This window comes from Hylaeus volcanicus, chromosome 1, assembly GCF_026283585.1.
Source record: "Hylaeus volcanicus isolate JK05 chromosome 1, UHH_iyHylVolc1.0_haploid, whole genome shotgun sequence".
Lineage (NCBI taxonomy): Eukaryota > Metazoa > Arthropoda > Insecta > Hymenoptera > Colletidae > Hylaeus > Hylaeus volcanicus.
Window position 1 is genome coordinate 7803383 of NC_071976.1, and position 20972 is coordinate 7824354.

Genomic DNA, 20972 nt, shown 5'->3' on the forward strand with positions numbered 1-20972 from the left:
ACAATGTAAAGGGTTTTCAAAAAGTGGCTTCAAATTCCGTTCATTTGATGTATTCATATTACGTTCCATTTTAACAATTTCAAAGCCTCTTTTATAGAACCCTTTTACATTATGCTTTCACTTTATTTTTCATTCTTTACCACATTTAATTCTATCGAACTTAATCAATTATTTGAATTAATTGATTGGACACGTTTGCGAGTGTCCGTTGTCATACGATGCAGCGAGCATGATACTAAACGTGACATTGTGATGTTGTGAAAGGTGCCTCGACCGAAAGAATTGGCTCCCGCCGGAAGCACCCCTGTCCTGCAAAAGTAAGCCGGGTATCTATCGGTCCAGGATCTGCTGCGATAAAGAGTACTGCAACCTGAATTTATATCCGGTCTTACTGTCTCCCGACTCGCCTGAATTATCCTCAGGTATTCTTCTGTTGGCCGACCAGCGGCACAGGAGTCCAATCCACCTACGTGTTCTTTTCTCTAATGTTTTCTGTTTCTTTTCTTTTCACGTTTTCGTTTTTTTTTTCTTTTGTCGTTTTTATGTATTGTTGCGAGAGATTTCGAGAGAGATCATAACATTCACGAGCGTGTTGCCAGGGTTGGGCAAAATTATCATCTAGCACGTTGACGCGATGAACGATAGGATTTTTTTTATCGAGGAACTGGGAAATTTAATGTTTAGAGTTAGGTGTCGAGGAAAAGAAAATTTCGATAGAATTTGTTAATTTGGTGTGGTTATATGAGTAAGGAGCGTGATAATTGTTAGATCATGTAGTTCTCTGGGTGCCTTGGAACAAGATTTAGCCACGTGGACATTTTTATGAATTTTAATTTGGCAGTCAGTGTGCTGGATAAACATTGTAACGACTAGAAGATGTAAATGATTCTTTACTTGCTACTTTTCAGTAAAAATTAGATATGAGTTACAATGAGAGTTACAAAACAGAGTTATAAAAGGATTTCCAATAAATCAAAATCGTCCAACCCCTTCTGAAAAATCCTTTATTTTCCAAATGCCTTGAAACAACACTTTACAACTTTCTAGAAATCCTCACGACCATCACCCAACGTCAACGTGCTCTCATAAAAAAAAAGCGTTCTCATAACGAACAGAAAATAAACAACTCCTCCCCTTGTATTATTCAATAAAAATTATTAATTGCAATTATAAAATGAAATAATGTAGTATAATAATGTAGTATTATTTCATTTTATAATTGAAATTGGTAGTTTTTATTGAATAAATACGAGGGGTGGAGTTATTTATTTCCTGTTTGTTGTGAAAACGAGTAAACACTTTCTCGAATAAGTATCAGATTTCACGTCGAATGAATCGCCTAGAAGTGTTTTTATTCGTCGCCTATTGTTCGAATAAAATGTTGGCCATCTCTGCGCGGCCCTGTGTAACGCAAGTGACACACTAATCTGCGGTGGAAGCCCGGTCGGTAGGCATGCGCAGAATTCCCATGGTGCGAGTTTTATAAATCGATGCAGGCGAAATTGCAAAATGATTCGCGTAATGTTCGTTTTGGGTGTGGTTTACGCGGCTTGGCGAGTATATCCCGCCACACAACCGCGAGCAAGGCCGACGAGCATGGGACCGAAGGAGTTTGTAATCGAAACACCGCTCGGGATCCCAGCTTCCTTTAACCCTTTGAGTTGCTGGATGCTCCTTGCCAAAGTCATCCGCGTGGACGATGAGAGCTTCTAACGGTTAATGTGTGAACTATGCTAATGGAGTTTATGAGGATCCACAAAGTTGCTATTGTAATTGGTTTATGTTGAATTAAACATAATAACTCCAGAAAATTATTTTCATCGTTATGATCGGCATACGCGTTGGGATACGCATATAAATGTCCACAGCACTCAAAGGGTTAAATGCAAAGTCTAAAAAAAATATTTTTCTCGTCAGTTGGAAAAATTATACAATTTCATAATTACGATTAGTGAACGATGAGTAATCATGATTAACCTTTTGCACTGGAATGACGTTAGAATTTGAAATAATGTGCTACACTTGTTGATAGTCGATTACCCTACAACAAAATTATATAACAAAATCTAAATGATTCTCTTTTTCGAAGTTTCGATATGAAATACCACAAGGCAACCTCAATTAACATACCATACACCTATTCTTCGTTCTCAATTGGATAGTTTACGTAGCACTAACAAGACTTCCACAAATTATTTTTTCGTCCAACATACTAACAAAGGAAGTGTCTGTTAAAAATGATAATTATTACGATTCCAAATTACAAATCAAGCTCATGATTGCTCATTAATCTGACAATCGTTGGCAAGTTGTATAAAAGCAATTATCAAGTAATTATTACCTTGGTCGGTAACCGGAAGTTCTACTCGTTTCCTGGGCGTCAACAATAATTCACGATCATTTTATTTCTCTCTACTTTTCTACTTTTCATAAAATTACTTTGCTTTGGGCAAACTTGATCCACACGAATTTGCCTGAAACTCGGTAAGCTCGGTTCAAGTGTGTTAATCCCTTGCCTTGCGATTTAATTTGCGAACGCGTGTGCCATAGCCAGCCGCTGAATTAATCATGCACCCAAAAAGACGCGCAATCTGCTTTTTCCACTCGGCTGGAAGCCAATGGAATCGCGAGGTAACGGTTTGTAGAATTAATTCTTTTAAAGAAGATCGTATATTGAAATGGAACAAAGAAAACACAAATAGGGCATGATTCTATTTTATTTTTGATAGTAAAGGGAAAATATGATTAGTATTCAAAAGTATCACGAAGAAAACGATAGAAATAACTACAGCTCGATATTAGCTTGTTTTTTAAATTTTTATGCTCAATTTCATATTCTGTAAATTTAGAGATTTCAGTTATTTTTGCCACTGTTTCTATATTTTTGTTATTCTTGTAATAATTTATGTACAGATGAGAAAATACGAATAAAGGTTAAATTGGCGATGTTAGAGGAAGAAGGAAACTTTGAGGAAAAGTAAAGGTGAATCTTAAATTAGAGATATTAAAAATACAAGGAAACTTGAATAAAAAATGACGATGAATATTAAATTAGAGATATTATAAATACAAGGAAACTTTAGCAAAAAATGGAAATGAATCTTAAATTGGAAATTTTATGGATATAAGGCAACTTTAAAATATAAACATGAATTTTACATTGGAGATATAGAGATCCTAGTAGACTTTAACATGAAATGCAGGTAAATCCTAAATTAGAGGTAATGGAAACACAAGAAAACTTTAGTAAAAAATGAAGATGAATCTTAATTGGAGATGCTAGGGACACAAAGAAACTTTAACAAAAAATGAAGGTGCATTTTAAATTGTAGATACCGGGGATACAAGGAAAAATAGGGATAAATCTTAATTGGAGTTATTAGGTGTACAAGGAAACTTTGAAAAGAGTATATTTCTCTGGGAATATTTTTACGCATTCAAGGAAAGGTTGGCACGTTACCGAATATGCACGGAGAATGTTGGACACGCTCGTAATTTAAATACTGTAAGTGAACGGAAGCACACGAAATGATTAGCGAGTTTTAAAAATAGTGATCTCGAAACCGAAGAAAAGCGAGCAGAACTTTCCAATCCGATGCTTGAATCGTTATCACGGATTATCCCTATCGCGATAACTTTCACTGTAATTCGCGCCTGTAATCATTTTTCATTGCTCTCCGACGTTCGATAAACTCTGCTTAATAAACTCTTCTCTTATTTAATATTGATTAATTCGTGGGAATAAATATAATAGTATGCTCATCGACTCGATTCGACCCGAGCATTTTATTTGATCTGTATTCGATACAATATAACTTTTTTATTATATCCTCCTGATAATTCACAATTTATTTTGAATATAAATATTCGATAAATTGATTTATGATATAATCTAGGAATAATATTAAATTTTGAATTTAGAAAATGGAGGGTGATTAGGAACATATGTTTACACGTGTATTTACAATAATTTGGAATAGGTATAAATGTGTTACATGGCATATTTTTGGATAATTACTAGGTAACATTTTTAACAATTCAAAATCTTTGTAAATGCGTGTTCGTCACACTCCTTTTTGTCAACTTAAAATTTAAATTTGGAGGAGACTTATCAATTGAAACATCTCTTAGACCTTCTTAAAAGATGATTTCACATACACCTTCTCCTAATAAGTCAATTACTACCCATGATTAATTATCATGGTAGATTATTTTATATTCCTACATTTAAATTTAATTTTGATCTTTAATACCTTCACGATCCAAATTCCGTATAATCACATTAAATGATTATATATACCCTCCTAAATTCCATAGCACCGAAAGGGTTAAACCTCCGAATCTCCACCAATAAAGTTTAATTTCAATTCCCCATCGCGTATCTCACCGAAAATAGCGCGAGCCGCGAATCGAGAGCATTATGGGTCGAATAAAATGCTCGAGTTGCCTCGTAAACACATCATTCCCTGCATTGTTTTTGTTTTATCATCGCAGTAGCGGCCGTTGCCGCGGAAATATTTCCATTCGGTGGTCATTTGCATCCACAGACCAGCCCTGGCACACGCTCGAAACCGCACACGGACGCGCCCAACTTAAACTGCGCGCACACGTTTGCTCCTTATAGCTAACCGTGAAAACAGGCGTAATAACGAACTTCCTAACGAGATCATTAACTGCATTCCTTGCGGTAGTCGAGTATCGTAGGTACTCGTGTTTCCTTTCTTTTTTTTTGTTGTCATTTTTCTTTCTCCCCACTGTTTCGCGTTCGCCTCTTCTAATTTGCAGAAGGTGCACTGGCCTGGCCACGTGTTCCGTTCGTTCGTTAGGTCAGTCGAGCCTCACGGGGTCTGCGTCCGATTAAAATTTCGGTGCGCAGAAATATAGACGCTTTCTCTCTCGAGCCACTCGAGTCTCATGTTCTCCTCTACGCGTTTCGCATCGATTGAGAGAGGAAATCACGTTAGAAAGTCAAGCATTAAATGTTTCTCGGGATATTTTTTTTTTCGAAGAAGAAGAAGAATTTACGTAAAATTTTTTGAACTTTGAGAATGTTTAACATTTTAAAGCAGTGTTTGCTTAAAGTACGAAACTTGCCATAGAGATCGAGTGATATCTCAAAGGTTTTTTAAATGAATTCAAAGAATTACCTAACGTACTTTAAACCACACTTGGAATATTCTCAAAGTAAGATAAACATTACATAAATTCTTCTTTGTAAAATAGATATTGTGAGAAATACTTAATACTTGGACTCCTGATATTTCGATCATTTAATACTTGGATCATCTTGGACGCGTGAAAATCATGGCTATGTTCAACAATTAACGCGCGACGATTGGGCACCCGTGAAAAATGGACGATACACGACTAATAATGAGAGAGTTGTACGAGTACTTTGAAAAAACGATCGAAGTTTTGGGCTGTGGGTTACAGTGCCACTGCAGGGAGGAAGAAAGAACGGTCCTGGACCGAGGGGAATGTGGTGCTGCGAGTGAGCGGAATGCGGACAGTGCTGATCAATTTTGCTTTGGGAAGGTTGGCTGCAACGACTGGACCAATGCGATTTTAACAGTGAAACTGCCATAAAGGATTTTTCAAAATAGCATTTTTGATAATAATATACTCTTGGCACATTTGAAGGAGTATTTCACCTTAGAACGTCAATTTCAAATTACACTTTTGAATTTTTCCCTTAAAATCCACGAGAATATACATTATTTATTTTCAATAATAATGATCAGAATTAAACGTAATACAAGTGATCTTATACAGACCCTTATAATAAAAATATGTTCATGGTTAGAAACACGCGTATTCATTAATATGAGTTGCCATGTATCACCAATCATTCTGTTTACATTCAGCAAAATTTTAGTTCAGTTTTGGCAACTAAGAAAAATTGAAATTTGATCCCATTTCTCTAGATTGATCTTAGTGTTCATTGCCTGCATCGATCATACGCCACCAGCGATCTCTAGCTCCTTCACAGGCAGTGTAATCACAACCTTATTCGATTCGAATGTCCAAACCAAACCGAGTCGAATTTTCGACCCCTTCTGGTAGCTAAAGTAAATTTCCAAAAAATTCCAACTACTCAAATCGCTTAAATTTGAATGAAATAGTATCTACCTCGAACAGACTGATTCAATTTTTCTTCCCAGCTCGAATTCACGTTCGATCAGCTCTAAATCGAACGGTTCACTTGCGAAACGCCAGTTTCAAAAATACTCTCGCAAAGTTGTTTTGAATAGCGGTAAAAAAAAAAAAAAAAAGAGAGAGAGAGAGGAAATTGGCGTAAGCGGCGCGATGTCTGGACAGTGACGTAAATTTTACAACGGGCCTTCAATCGTATGCGCGTTCGACGGGTGCGAAATTGGACTTTAAAGCAGGTGTGAACGTGTAGTTAAGCTAAACTGCACGTAACGAAGTGTTACACGCATCCGGAGAGAAAGAGAGAGAGAGAAAGGAGAAAACAGTGTTATTCGATGATGAGTTTGTTCCTCCTGTGACCTTGGGTGTTGAAATGACGTATGCGAGACTGTTTATTAGTGCTTTTTTTTTTACGGAACAGTTACGCGTTTCGACGAGTCTCAATTTCTTGGTGCAAGAAGAGATTACGCAATGTCATACTTTTTAATTTTGCTAATTTCTTGAGATTATTCAGGATTTTGGCACATATTTTTATTTTGTCTTCTCATTTTATTACGTCAGTCATGTATACCAATATAGATTCACCATTAATATTAATATCAATATTCATTTATCACAGATGATTTTTACTGTACATTTACTTCCAAGAAAGTCTACATTTCATCAATTTGTACCATGAAAATTTCATTCGGAATTCAGCCAAACAAATCGCATCGCGTGCCGTAGGTTTGCCCCCTGACCCAGATGACCGACATCTTCGCGAATCATTAACGTATCTGCAATCCTCCAAAAAAGAAATGACCGTTAATAAATATGACGTAAGCGTGGCCACAGGTATCGACGCACGGGCTAAAAGCGTCTTTGCTGGTTAAAGCAGAAGCATCAACTCTTCTGAAATCGTAACAACGAGTTCGTTCCCGTACGGTACTCGAAAACACGTCTCGAGCACCCACGTTCACCGAAGGAACAAAGAAAGAAAAGTTTTGCTTTTCCCGAACGAGGTAATTAACTGATTACGGCGGATCATTATCCACTTGGTGGCGTGTACGCGCGCGAATGTGCTCGCGCACGCGAGTCGGAGATCAATCTGAATTTTCAGGGTTATAAAAGCGTGGCTAATTATCAGACATTGTCTCCTCCCCCACTTGGATTCATCCGCTTGAACCTCTTTTTCCTTTCGCGCTTCGAGTTTCATGCGCCGATGGGCCTTCATTGTGACGCTCGCAGTCGATCATCGATCGGACGCAAACCCCTTGGAACTCGTTTCGAGAGGACTCGAGAGGGTGCATCGTAACTTGTGGGTGCTGTGTCTTTGCAGCATTTTATGTGTATAGAACGACCTAGGGACACGAGAAGGATTAAACGAAATATGTTGAGAAACGAGTGAAATATTTCATATTTATTTGGTATGCCTTGGTATTCCTAAAATTCGATTCGCGAGAATTTTTAAGGATGTACTATCACTTTTATGGACTCCATTATTTATAATCGTTTTATCTTCAGAGTGATCTCAGAACGTGAAGATGATTTACTGAAATATATTGAAAAACGAGTGAAATATTCCATATTTATCTGAAATGGATTGATTCTTAATAAATCAATTAGAGAGGATTGAAAAATGTGCACCTCGACTTGAGAACGTTAAATTTGTAATCATTTTATATCCAGGATGATTTCAGTACATAAAGATGATTTACTGAATTGTGTTGAAAAACGATTGAAATATTTCACGTTCATCTCAAGTGTCTTTATACCTTAAAATTCATTTAAAGAGGATTCAACGAGACTGTATCCTATCCTGTGTTGTATTTTTAATCATTGTATATGCAGGGTGATTTCAGGGTGTAAAAATGATTGTATCTAGAGTTCACTTGATACCCACACGATGCATCTTGTAGGTTTGATTTAAATGCACTCACTTATGCAATAAATCATTTAAAAGTTGAGAAAGTTGTTTGGTTTGTAAGAAAAAATCTGAGGGTACGACCAATTGTGATTTCGATCACTATATTCGAAGATTTCAGGACTTGTATTTATTCTAAAGGAAGTTATGTGTTTCTATTATTATTATATTAAATTAAATATTAAATCTATCTTATAATATCGTTTAGTATAGTAGTATAGTATCGTTTTCTACGCTTCATACTGATTTCAATTGCTATTAAACTACATACTGGTATTTCATATTACACTGTTCTTCGATCGAAGAAACTAGAATCATTATTCAAATTCGAAATCAATTGAGCTCACTTGCTCATAACGATACCTAATAAAAAACTGTGTATAAACGTGTTATCCAGCTCGTTGAATATTTCTTGAGTTATGGTAATGGAAGATAATTTTCCGCAAGGTTGTCACTTCTTAGTTTTCAAGATCGACAATGATTTCTTTAAAGCTAATCGCAAACTTAACGCGACGTGTTTGTACGGTGTTATAAAGTTACGTGTATTCATTACGGGGTATATCATACGAATCGCTCAGGTAAATTAATACCTCAGAAGCAATCGCATGCAGAGTAACAATAACATTGCTACGTAGTTCGATCAATCATGTGCACTCTGTGACAAAATTAAAGGAGCACCTGAAACTTCTGGGAAAATCACAGAATTCGTGGATTTGAATTTCGTGGAAATTAGTTGATTAAACAATATAAAAAGAAAATATTTCCATGTAATCATCACATTTTTTCCAGCGAAATATGTAAGATTTTTTTTATTATATTAATATTTGATCGTTTATGGAAGTTTGAGTACCGTAATTGTAGGCTAAATTTGTATGTGTTACTTTCGAACGATGCCATTTTATTAAAACTGTACATTTCTGGAAACTGCTATGAACTCTATAATTTTAGTCCTGCAGACATTCTCGTGCGAATCAGTCTGTCAACGTGTTAATCTTGTCGCGGAGTGTACCATTGCGAAACCGTGGTCAGGTTTTCTCCCATTCGAACCAAACAACTGTCTCATCTTTTCAATGCTCTAAGAAGTAATTGAACGTGTGCATTTAAACCGGATACGTACCGCAGAACGAACGCCGCCAGGCGATCGTCAAACATTATGCGTCAGCAAGCCGCGAATCGAGCGAGCACGAATTACCTGCTCGTTGTGGATCACCTTGAGGTCGGATCCCCGCGTCGAGTCGTCGATTTTCTCACACTTGCGCATCGTTTGGCCTTTCATCTTGTCCCCGTCTTCCACATTTTATTTTTTTTTTTTTTTTTTTTTTTTTTTTTTGGTGACAATTTGATTTCACATATCTCCGTTTGATACGAACTCCTTTGAACTACTAACCAACATCTCACTGCATCCGCAATGACGATCGTTTTTGCTCCTAACTACCTTTGTTTTTTGCCCTCCTTTGTTTCAGTTTTTCTTTCACTATTTTTTGCCTCTTTCGTTTTCACTTTGGTGTGACGAGTTCGGTTTGTTACGTAGTGCCTGCTTTGATTTAGCCGGACGCGCGAGGGCTGGAACATCCTCGACGATGATTTCTCCGTCTTCGCGAAAAGAAAAGAGCAAATCGATTAACAGGACAGATGAGTAAGAAACGTAGAGAAAAGGTTGAAAGATAGCTGATATGCGTCGTGGACATATCGACGTAACGTTTGCGCCTTTTTCTCTTCCCTGGTTTCGTGGTTTCTCCTATGTTCGTCTCATCGGGAGTGAAATAATTTCAGGAACGACGATCTGCTACAACTGGCTACCCCCACTGTCAGGTATCGCAAACGAGTGTTGAGTTGCACGGTGTTGAACATATATATATAATAATATATATATCTTTCTTCCTTACATATATTTATATTTTTGTTTCCCTTCTCTTTTTTCTTTTCTTTTTTGTTTTTAACAGCTCTTCCGTCTATGCTCCCTTCCTGCTCCGTTTTTGTTGAGTTTATTAAGTTTCGCCCGATCGTGTTTCTTTTTCTGAAGTTTGCCGAAGTTTGTTTAGCGAGCACGCGCGCGTCAGCATCCCCGTTTAACCGTGGTTTGCGAAGTAATCGATTTCACTTGGAACAGGACGTTTGAAAGGAAGATACAAGGAATGTTATGAAGGATGATTTTGATATTACGTTTAGGTGACTCGTTTTAGAGTATTATTATTTTAAGTATACATAATATCGAACAAAATTCGACTATACCACTTTCAAGGAAGATTATAATTTCGAGTACAGATTTCATACAATGATTAGACATTTTTTCACCAATTATTTTGAAATCAATATTCAAGAATTTGGAAAAAATTTTCCTTACCCATCTGGTATTAAATTAGTGACCCTCCAACTAAAATTAAAAATTTATAAGGATTTCATTCACTTAATTCAGTACGTTGTACGCTATCAATCTTTTGCATTATTCTTGTATAAATTACATTTCTTAAGTGGTTATTCTCCGGTCTGTTGCGTTACCGAATAAAATGGATATTTTTAGACAGTGACTTCACTGTTTTTGATTTCTTTACGGTTGTATCGTTACGCAATACTCTCTATCGCGAATTTTTCAATTTATATCGGAGTCTAATTATTCTTAGTAAGATAGATTCCTTGTTTCTTCTTGATTATTCCATAACCCCTTGACGCCAGGCGTGGCACCCGCGAGCTACGAGAGTACGAGCAACTGAACTGTTAAACAAATATTGATTTAAGTTTCACTTAACGCAACGTCAGTGCTAACTCTTTTCTCTTTTTAAATTAAATTGTTGCTTCTATGCAGAGTCTTGCAACCGCAATTCATAGACGACAAATATCGAAAAAAGTGTTATCCCATTAATAAAAGGTGGGATTTATAATTAAGTTTGCATAGAATTTTTCTGCATTATTAGTATACATAATTGATTTTTTTTTTAATTTAAAGTAAAAGGTGACTCGAATATGGAGTCATTTCGTTATGTTAAAGTGCATACCAATCTTGTATGTTTTTCAAGTTCTTCATTATGGTGAATCTAAATATATAATATAAATCTTAACCTGGTGGTCGTTGCATGTTAAATTTAGTAGCCAACAAATTTTACTTATTAATGTTCTACTAACACATTGCAAGTGTACTTGGTAATTATAATAATTATTAGCAAGATTTTATGACAAAATTATTATTATAATTGTTAGGTACACTTTCAATCTATCAGAAGAATAATAATTAGCAAAATGGCCACTAAAGTTCATCTAATGCCCATCAAGTTGAGACTTAGGTTACGTGTATAGATACATTGTAATAATTCAAGACTCAGAAGGTTGGTACTTTAAAGTACCAAAATGACGAGTAAGTATATAAATTTGAACAACATTTACAAATGCCTGAACGTAGACATAGAACTAATTCCCACACCCAATAACACATATAAAGCTGAGCATACAAGAAAAGAGTTCCTTCAACGTTACTTTATCCTCGAACGAAGACGTTAATTCCCTCGAAACCAACCTAATCGCGTGTCCTCCTCGATATCGCCCTTGAAAATCGCATTCTGACAAAGTCAGGCTGCCAATAATAAAAAAGAAAATGGCGATGCACGACCATGCCCCACCCCTGACGTGTTTCGTTGGTTTGTCACATTTTCTGAAACTGGTGCAAACTCGGCTTGAAGGTGCGTGCATAAACAGCTGTCGTCGTCGCAGCCCGAGCCGCTCATCTTCTGCATGACGAGCGTCTCGCGAAACACGACCTTTGTCATCGAGTGCTGCAAAGAGGATTTTTGCAATCGGGATCTGAAACCTCAGCTGCACCCTCGCAACAAAGAAGGTACAGTCCATCGACCTGGAAGTAGCGAAAACTCTGCAGGTGGCCTCTGGCTTTTGCTGCAGCTCTCCTTTTCTATGCCTCACACAACTTCTTTCCTTTATCATTGGTCTCTCTCTATCTTTCTTTCTAGCACTTTTTAGTCTGCTAGCTGGTTACTGTAACCGATCTTTCACTGTTTCGGACTGATTTCCGTTAGAATCGGGAACGCCTGTACTATGCGGCGACGTAATGTTGGATAGTCGAACGCGATTAGTAACAGTATAGGACAGATTGTAATATAGAATTCTATAGGATAATCTCTTTGATTGCGTAGGTAGTATACTAAAAATATTCTTGGTAGTATAATACGCAATAAAGTTCCATAGTATAATCAAGGAGTATAGTATACTATAGTATACGATATATTGTTCATTATAATCTATATGTATATAGTACTGATTACACTATAGAATCCTATATCATAATCTATACTGTGCTATAAAATTCTGTAATATAATCCAGGAGATTATTTTGTTACAGTTTCTTTTATAGTTGTGAACCTATTTGTGCAGGTTTAAAGAATATTACACCTCTCAGATAAAATTATGTAAATACATCGTATTCTATCGAGTCCTTTCTTTTCATTTTATACAAAATTATAATACGTCGCATTTAAATCACTGGTATACCGATAGCGACCAATCAGAGTCGCTAGCCAACATCTCGTCTCCGCACAGTACATATTCTCGCCTTTCGACAAGGATCTCGTTAGTTAGAAGTAGCAATTAAATTTTCCCATGCTGTCGACTCTCTAGGATGCTTTTTTTTTTTTTTTTTTTTTTTTGATATAATTATTCCTCCGATTCAGTCGCTCCGCGTACGCTGCTTCGACTTTTACACACCGCCATCGTACACGTCGCTGTTCAATTGTGCACAGGCTAAGAATGATCGTTAACGATGTACCTGCGTTTACGTACAATTGGTCCGTGCACTTTTGTCGCATATTTATTATGTCAATCCGTCGGCTGATCGCAACCATTTCTCTTTCTTTATCCTTCAACCGTGCAGAATTGTGCACTGTGTTACGGCCTCCGGCAATGTACGCTGCGTCTCCCTCGCACACCTGTCGCCTTACCTGCTCACACGCTCTGGCTGTCTCTTTCTCACTCTGTCGCGCTCAGTTTTATTATTCGGCGTCTACATATGCGTATGTTTTTAGAAACAGAAGAGTATTTTGTGTGTAAAAATTGCGTGACGTTAAAGGGGACTTGTTATGGTAGCGTTGGTTTTTATTTTTATTAGGCAGGAGACGTGGAGATAATTTAAAGGTTAACTTTATTTTTTAAAGTAGAATGTTTTTGTAAATTTGTTTATGGTAGAGTTTGATGATGTAATGAATTCTGAGAACGAGTGTATCGAGGTATATTTATCCTAGGATAAATTTTGTTGAAGATATTTAGATACCAAAGGGTTACTGTTCAAGTACTAGTTGAGATTGATCGACTTTGGAGGATCTTGAGTCACAGGTTGTTGAATTTATTTGTACATAGAATTTTCTGTAAGATACATGAGTCCTATAGCAGCGTTATGATACTGTCTACTAGATATTAATACTAGAGGCTTTGAGACTTGCAAATAATATAGTTGTTTGAAGATTGTAATATCAATATTACAACTCTTTATTATTTCGGATTCTACTTTAAAAAGCTGATAATTCTGATACAAAAAATGAAGTTGACCTAAAGATGGTCTTTACACCTCCACCCCTTCTCCCCCACCTCTCAAATCACGTCGCTTTATCACATCACGTTCCACCTTACGTCACAATTCAATTTTTCTACACAAGCTTTCTGTATGTCTAAAAATATCGAAATTACTGTTGATGGGCAGAGTTTCTATCTTACCTTGCGTATGCAGGGTGAGTCACGAAAAATAGAATGTCTGAGTATCTCTTTTGAGATTGAAGATAGGAGAAAATGTTAAAAGAAAATTTGAATTGTTTAAGAGGAGAAATGTGATACAATAAAATTTTTTTTCTGGCCATGTCTCATATATTCAATCCTAAAAGAGATGTGTAAGCGACCTACTTTTCGCAACTCACCCTGTATATAGGGTGAGTCATCAAAGATTGGAGCTTGGAATACTTCCATTGCTTTTAATGATAGGAGGGAGTTTCTATGGGCAAAAATATTTGTTTTGAAGGGGAAGATCTTACGACCAAGAAGATTCTTTCTCGAGGTCATTCATTTTTGAATTTAAAAGTCACATCTTTTTATTTTTTCATCGGAATGATGTATTTTCGTTACCAAAGGTCAATTTGGTCGATTGGTCAATATATTCAATATATTCTACATATATAATCAAATTTGTCAACCCACTAACATACCAAAAGTATTAAGGAGGGATGCCTATCTAGGACGGTTCAAAAAAAGGTACATGTATGACAATTTTGTCTGAACAAACAGCTAATTTTCTGGTAATACATTGTAGATAATTCGAAAGAACGTTTCTTGTTGCGTGAGTTGCAATTTTTGTATTTCAAAATATCTTAAATGAACAAAGTTGCGACGATATCATCGTTTCTTACATGAGTATTTTACGATGATCACTCTATCTCAGAGCTGGGTTATCTAAAATTCAATACACAAGCATTTTTTAATAATACATTCAATTATGTAAGTGTTATCGAGCAGTATGTTTTTTAAAAATATTTTTGCAATAGTGTGAATCTGTATTTAACAAACCTTAGAACGCCCATTTGTTAAGTATAAAAACAATCCAGGCTAAATTAAATAATTTATTATATTATTCAATACTGCTTGTGTTTTGAATTTCAGATAACCCAGCTCTGAGATAGAGTGGTCGCCACGGAATATTCATATGAAAAAACTACAACTCAGCGACTTTGTTAATTTCAGATATTTTTAAACACAAAAATTCCGACACATGCACTAAGAAGCTTAATCAATTTCCCCAAATTGAGCACTGCAAATTAGACAACAATGAATAAATTCCATAAGCTAAACACTGGAAATTAAAAAAAATGCTTACAAATAGCCTCTCGGTGCATAAAGTGTTAATATTTGCCTCTAAAACACATTATTTTCTCCCTTGGAGGTAAATATTTGTCTCCATAGACGATTCCTCGTCGCGCTACAAGCAACGGAAATGTTTCAAGTTCCAAGCTCGGCCGAGTCCTGAATGTACAATATAAACAAATACGCGGAATGTCATAATGCTCGCTCGCGTGCATATGCTAGTTCCAAGAGTGTAGAATCCGCGATTCACTCTGCGACATGTAGACGCGCTGCATAACGCGCTACATGCGAATCCGCGTTTCTCTCTTTCTCGTTCCGCCTGTCCCGTTTCCATGTATCCGATAAAGCACAATATAGTCGACCGTTGTCACCTCCTGTGCTTCCATTCGCGTTACACGCAGGTTACGAGGATGTTCGTTGTCGTCCCGCGAAACTTGGACCATTCTTCACGCGATGGCTTCCTTTCGCTCGACGTAAATGCGAACAGCCTTAGTAGGTCTCGTTTAACGCGATACTATCGATACGTATTAACGACCATTTATATGAGGACGATGGTGTATACTTAAGGTTTGCATAAATTACGTGCATTCGTATCGATACCCGTTTCATCTTTATTTATTGAACAGGTCTTTTATTTTACTTACTTCGATACACTGCGTAAAACATCACTTCGGGTCAAATTTATTTATTATTATTTGTTGTACACCTAACTCTTGATGTTTACGGTACTGTACTTAAGATAACATCGTATTTATAAAAATAAAAATTGCAGAAGCTGTACAAGTTTATATTATACATTTATTCAGTCATTTTTTAGTAATATTATTGACACTGACATTAAACTTATAAAAGTGTCTTAAAAAAAAGAAAAAAAACAACCTCAAAGTATTCATATTAATTGAGGCAGTAAATGTTTAATAGATTTAGGCGTAGTTCCTTGAAAAGAAACACGAAAATTCGTAACAATTAATTAAAATGAAATATAAAAATATAAATACTTTTAAAATAAAAAAAATGATCATCATTCCCTTATACATGGTCGATAATACTCTCTTTTTATCTTCACATTTTCACCCCTTAAAACTTTACCACCCCCATCCCTTCTTGTTCACATCCTTCCCCAAATTCTTTTCATGCAGCATAGCCGGTTCTATATACACAATAAATGTCTTTCTGCTTGAATTTGTTAACGCTGTTTAAAATATTTTTTGTAAGCGATAAGGTTTGTAAAATATACGGGGTAAAAACTGTAGCATTTGGTGATTTCTTCTTTTTGGGTAAACAATTAGTAGCGAATGTAGAATAAAGCGGCGCGATGATGTTGGATTATCATTAAAATACGGGGAACGGTGTAAAAATGTTTGCCACCTATGGAGGTTCTAGTTACTTCAAGGTATTCTCCTCCTGTATTTATTTTTTTGCTTACAAGCGCTCGGGGACCGGAAGTTCTCCCGAGTGAACTTGGAAAGCACCGGTAGCATGTTGCCATATCTCTCCTCTCTGCACTCTCTAACGAAAGTAGACAAGTAGTGATGTTGGTAAACAGATCCTTGCGAAAAGGACATCTTTTGTAAATATTTTCTTTCAATTTCCTTTCGAAAAAGGAGTTCTTACTTAGATGCGCTCCCGTCCAGCCCCGTTGTAGTCTCCCTCATGCAATCCTTCTGTATATAAATCCCGTTAGATCACACGTATTAACCTTTCCTTTAGTAGTCGATAGTCGTAAAATATCTCAAGTGTCGCTGCAAGATCCGAACGAATCATTGAATGACAAATTTCCTATTAAATGCGTTATTTTTTAATGTTGGTGTTACGTTATTATTGGGCTGTGGATGTTCATGCACATTTACATTTTTATAGATGCAGAAAAAGAATTGATACTTGAATGAAAGTATGCCTTACATACTATACACACAAGAACATTAATAATGTCATTGTATATTCTAATAATAATAGCCATAAATATTTTTCAGATGTTGGTGAATTTTTCTAAACATTTTTATTATATGACAGATTTACTTATAATTTCGTTTGCTATAATTGCGTAACCACCCACAGTCCAATTATTACGTTCAATGCAGTTGATTGATTTTTCTGGAAGTTTGAAGAATGATAGTAATACCTGAAACTTTATAAGAAATCGTGTCAGCGATTACATAGAATGCTATTCAATTCTTACTTCGATATTATTATTATTATTATTAATGTTCAACTAAAAAATATTTGTGAACTCAATTACAATAATCAGCACGTCTATTTTACCGAATAATGTAAATCGTGACTCGCTGTTATTTATTAATGCTAAACGTCATTCTAAAGTAAACCCTGCGGTGCACTTAAACTGCACTAATCACGGAGTTCCTTGATAATTTTCAACCAGGGAGTAGGAACTAATCTTGCACCGACATTTCGATTGTACTCACGGCTGTAGCTATTATTATTTTTACTTCTGCACGCCCTTTCGATTTAATATTTCTAGTTCCTTTGCTGTCGTGGATCTTCTCTCTTGAAAAAAGAAAAGAATCGCGAGAGCAAAGGAACGCAATAAACTCGGTACACGACCGAGTTAACTGTTATAGCCTCGATTATAATGGGATATTTACCTGCCAGTCCACAGCTTACGAAACTCTGTATATATCTTAGCAATTTTATATATGTGTATAGTTCTGCTCATAAGTATGTGGACATTTCAATTAGAATAATTATCCAAAAAATATTAAAATCCATTAATGAATTCACTTGTGTTTCTGTATTTAGTTTGTGTTGTATTCGAGAAAATATTTGATCAATAGTTTATTTAACGTTTCACCAGCAATTATATAAAAATAATTCAATTTTCTTTTAATTAATGAATGTAGGATAAAATTTCTTTTGCTAATCTTGGAGTTCAAGCTATTAATTTCTCCATTGAACATTTTCTAAACATTTTATACGAGTTAATATCATTAAACGTTAATAAATACACGAGTGAAATAAAATTTGATAGCAATAAATTTAACAGTAATAATTTACAGCGTATATCACTTATTAATTAAATTTGATGAACGTCCACATGGTTATGAACGGGGCACTCGCGTGACCGTCGTAGTTTCCCTTCAGGGACTAAAGAACTTATCATTAACAGTAAAAATCTACGAAAGCACCGAGACCATCTTCACTTTCGACCGGTGCAGAAACATGTTACGCTTAATGGTATCTTGTTGTACGGTTGTTCACGGAATAGATTAGTTGTCAAAAAATTCAAAGAGTCAGCGTTGTATATTTCCACGGTTTCACAAATGTCAAGTTCAAAGCGTCAAAGTGTCAGTATTTCGTACAATCGACTCAGCTAAAATATATCTATTCGTAAACAGAACATTGTTATTCCATCGTTGGTACCAATTTTTGTGAAATTGTTTACGTGGGCGAAGTTCATCGTTATTCAATATTGCAACTAATAGCTCGTCGAAGCAAGGCAACATTTGTGACTTTGAATTTCTTATTCAGCGTTATACAGGGTGAGTCAATAAGAATTAGTTGGAATAGTTATTGGTAGGACTAGTTTTAAATTATGTACTTTTATTGTTATATTTTAGTAGAACATACTGGAGACGAAAGATTCTTGTATATTTATTAACCCTCTGACTGTGGGACGATTTTTGCTAGAAATTCTAAGCGGCGTAGACGTGTGAATTTTAAATAAATATCAGCTTATATCAGTTTCAAAAATAAAAATTAAAGACTTAAAAAACCTTTTTTCCTCATATCTCGCAGTGGTCTGATCCTGTTCCTGTTGTCTTAAGCAAATCTCGAAAATTAGGATTTTAACAAAATTTCTTTATTTATCATGGTACATCCCCTTTCAAACAAAACATTTTTTCTAGTAACATCTCTATGTATTAAATTTAATTTGAAAGATTTTTGTATAAGGTGAATAAATAACGACTTATTCCAGGCTTTGTGACAATTCTTATCGACTCACCCTGTACAGAATAATTACAACGCGACACATGTCTAAAAATGACACTCCGAATGGATCGGTCATTCGTCATCGCAACTCCCAGTCGTTTCTAAATATACATAAAATAAGAAAGAAACGAAAGTTTAATGCAACACCTCGTCCCTGAAGGGCTGGAGATAACGACGTTATAATACGGCACCTTAACAGCAAATTACCCGAGAAAGAAACAGCGAGTACCGAACCCGATCGCGAGTTATTAATGATTAATTCTCAAACTTATTTCGCCCGCTGTTATTCTGCGGCCTGTGCCCTTACGAATTCATAACCACGTAGTAATTTACCACGTGGTTATGAATTTACCACGTAGTAATTTATCACGGACGCGACAAAGTGAAAAAGAAAAACCACCGGCCAGCTGCGGCCGTGATTTATTTACAATACGCGTACGCAAGCGCGTTCCTCTTTTAAGGGAGCCTTCTGGTTTGGAATTTGTGAAAATGGTAGATTTATTTTATTTTTATATTTTACATAGGCATATAGTGACTTTTGCAAAAAAAGAAAAGAAACATACAGTTTCTTAAAATAAGTACAAATAAATATGCAAAGTTTGAAATAGCTATGAACATTTCCACGAATAAAAATTCCTAAAATTCCACCTTTCTTTAGCATCTTGAAATACAGTTTACCTACCATTCTTGTTCATACATCTCTTCAATAAACTAATATTTCTGTATGATAAAAAAAACCCACACACATTTTCTTGAGATAAGTACAAATAAATATGCAAAGTTTGAAATAACCATTATCAACATTTCCAGCAATAAAAATTCCTAAAACCATTCCTCCTTTCAGTGTCCCGAAACGGTTCACCTAATAATCTTCTTCATACAATCCACCAAATAAATGAACAATTCTTCTCCATGAAAAGAAATACACATCTCCTTAAAATACGTGCACAGGGACGAGTCAAGTTCGAAAAAGGCCCGATCAACAGGGCCAGTAAAAAGAATCCACGAAAAAGTCGGCCGTTTTCGGTGTCCCGGACCAGAAGGCTCCCTTAAACGTTTATCGATCCGAGATAAAAAGGAAAATGGCCACGTCCCGTCGGCAAGGTACCGTTAAGATTCTCTGTACTTTTTCCCCCCGCCGGGTTCTCGACCGAAACTGCGAATGAAAAGGCGGGATCGCGATGGTCGTTTCGTCAGGTGGGTGCTTGGACGTTGCCCAGAACCGGGTGTACATGACGCAAATTGTTCTCAGGTGTTACGATAAGGCGGGCTTCTTCCCGACGGCCGAGTACTCGGTCTGGTGCAGCACGAATAGCACGCTACGCGGTCCAGGTGACGTGGAGTACGTGGTCGCCTGCTGCGACCACGCCGACTACTGCAATCGCGACCTAAGGCCCTCTTTTCCCCCTCGCGAGGATAGAGGTGGGCCGTACTCTCGAATCACCGATTACCTCGGACGAGGTACAGCTTCCGTGCACGCTGTGGTTCCTTCCAAGGTCGTCTTTTCGAAATTTCCGAAAATCTATGTGAGATTTCATGGCGAGGTTAATTTCAAATGTGAACAAGTTCGAAGAAACTGTAAATGGTTCTCCTAAAGGGACATCAGGATTTTGGTTTTTAGTAAAACATATGTGTGGGAGTTTAGAGTCGATGGGTCAGTTGGATGAGAATAGTAGCTGCATCTCTTTGAGGCACATGATTTAAAAGAAAAAGAAAATTCGAGATGTGTCGAATACGATATGATTACTTAAAATAAAGTATTCGTAGTAAATCAATTCGTTTAACACGTTCACTGCCAGACTAATACTCTTGAAAATTTCTACCTCGATTTAATTTTGTTTACAGACTTTTGGAAACTGCGTAATGAAACATTTATTTTGGTAGTTAGTTTTGTAACTTCATCAAAATTCGAGTATTTCATTTAAATTTATTTTGACACTTAACTTTCAGAATTAATAGTTTTCGTTTTTCAGTGAAAAGCACTGTCACCCATATATGGGTGACGTGGCGATCAACGTGTTAAAAATACTTTCATAGATCATTTTTCTTCAAATATTTTTAATGAATAATTTGTCTAAAATACTTTTAATTATATCAGTTTATTTGAAAATGCTCCAATAAATAATGT

The 20972-nt window shown here is 36.1% G+C and overlaps 1 protein-coding gene across 7 annotated transcripts in view; it reads left to right on the forward strand.

Moving 5' to 3' along the window:
• LOC128882478 (TGF-beta receptor type-1) overlaps positions 1 to 20972 on the forward strand; it is a 55794-nt gene that overhangs the window by 16206 nt on the left and 18616 nt on the right. For 2 of the 7 annotated variants that reach the window (XM_054134083.1, XM_054134087.1), the window contains exon 3: positions 20097 to 20305. In XM_054134083.1, the coding sequence (XP_053990058.1) occupies positions 20097 to 20305 (209 nt within the window). Of the gene's footprint in view, positions 1 to 264; positions 423 to 1176; positions 9866 to 11724; positions 11880 to 20096; positions 20306 to 20972 lie in introns of those variants that run through there. The other 5 variants (XM_054134110.1, XM_054134097.1, XM_054134103.1 and 2 more) reach the window with 5 other exon arrangements.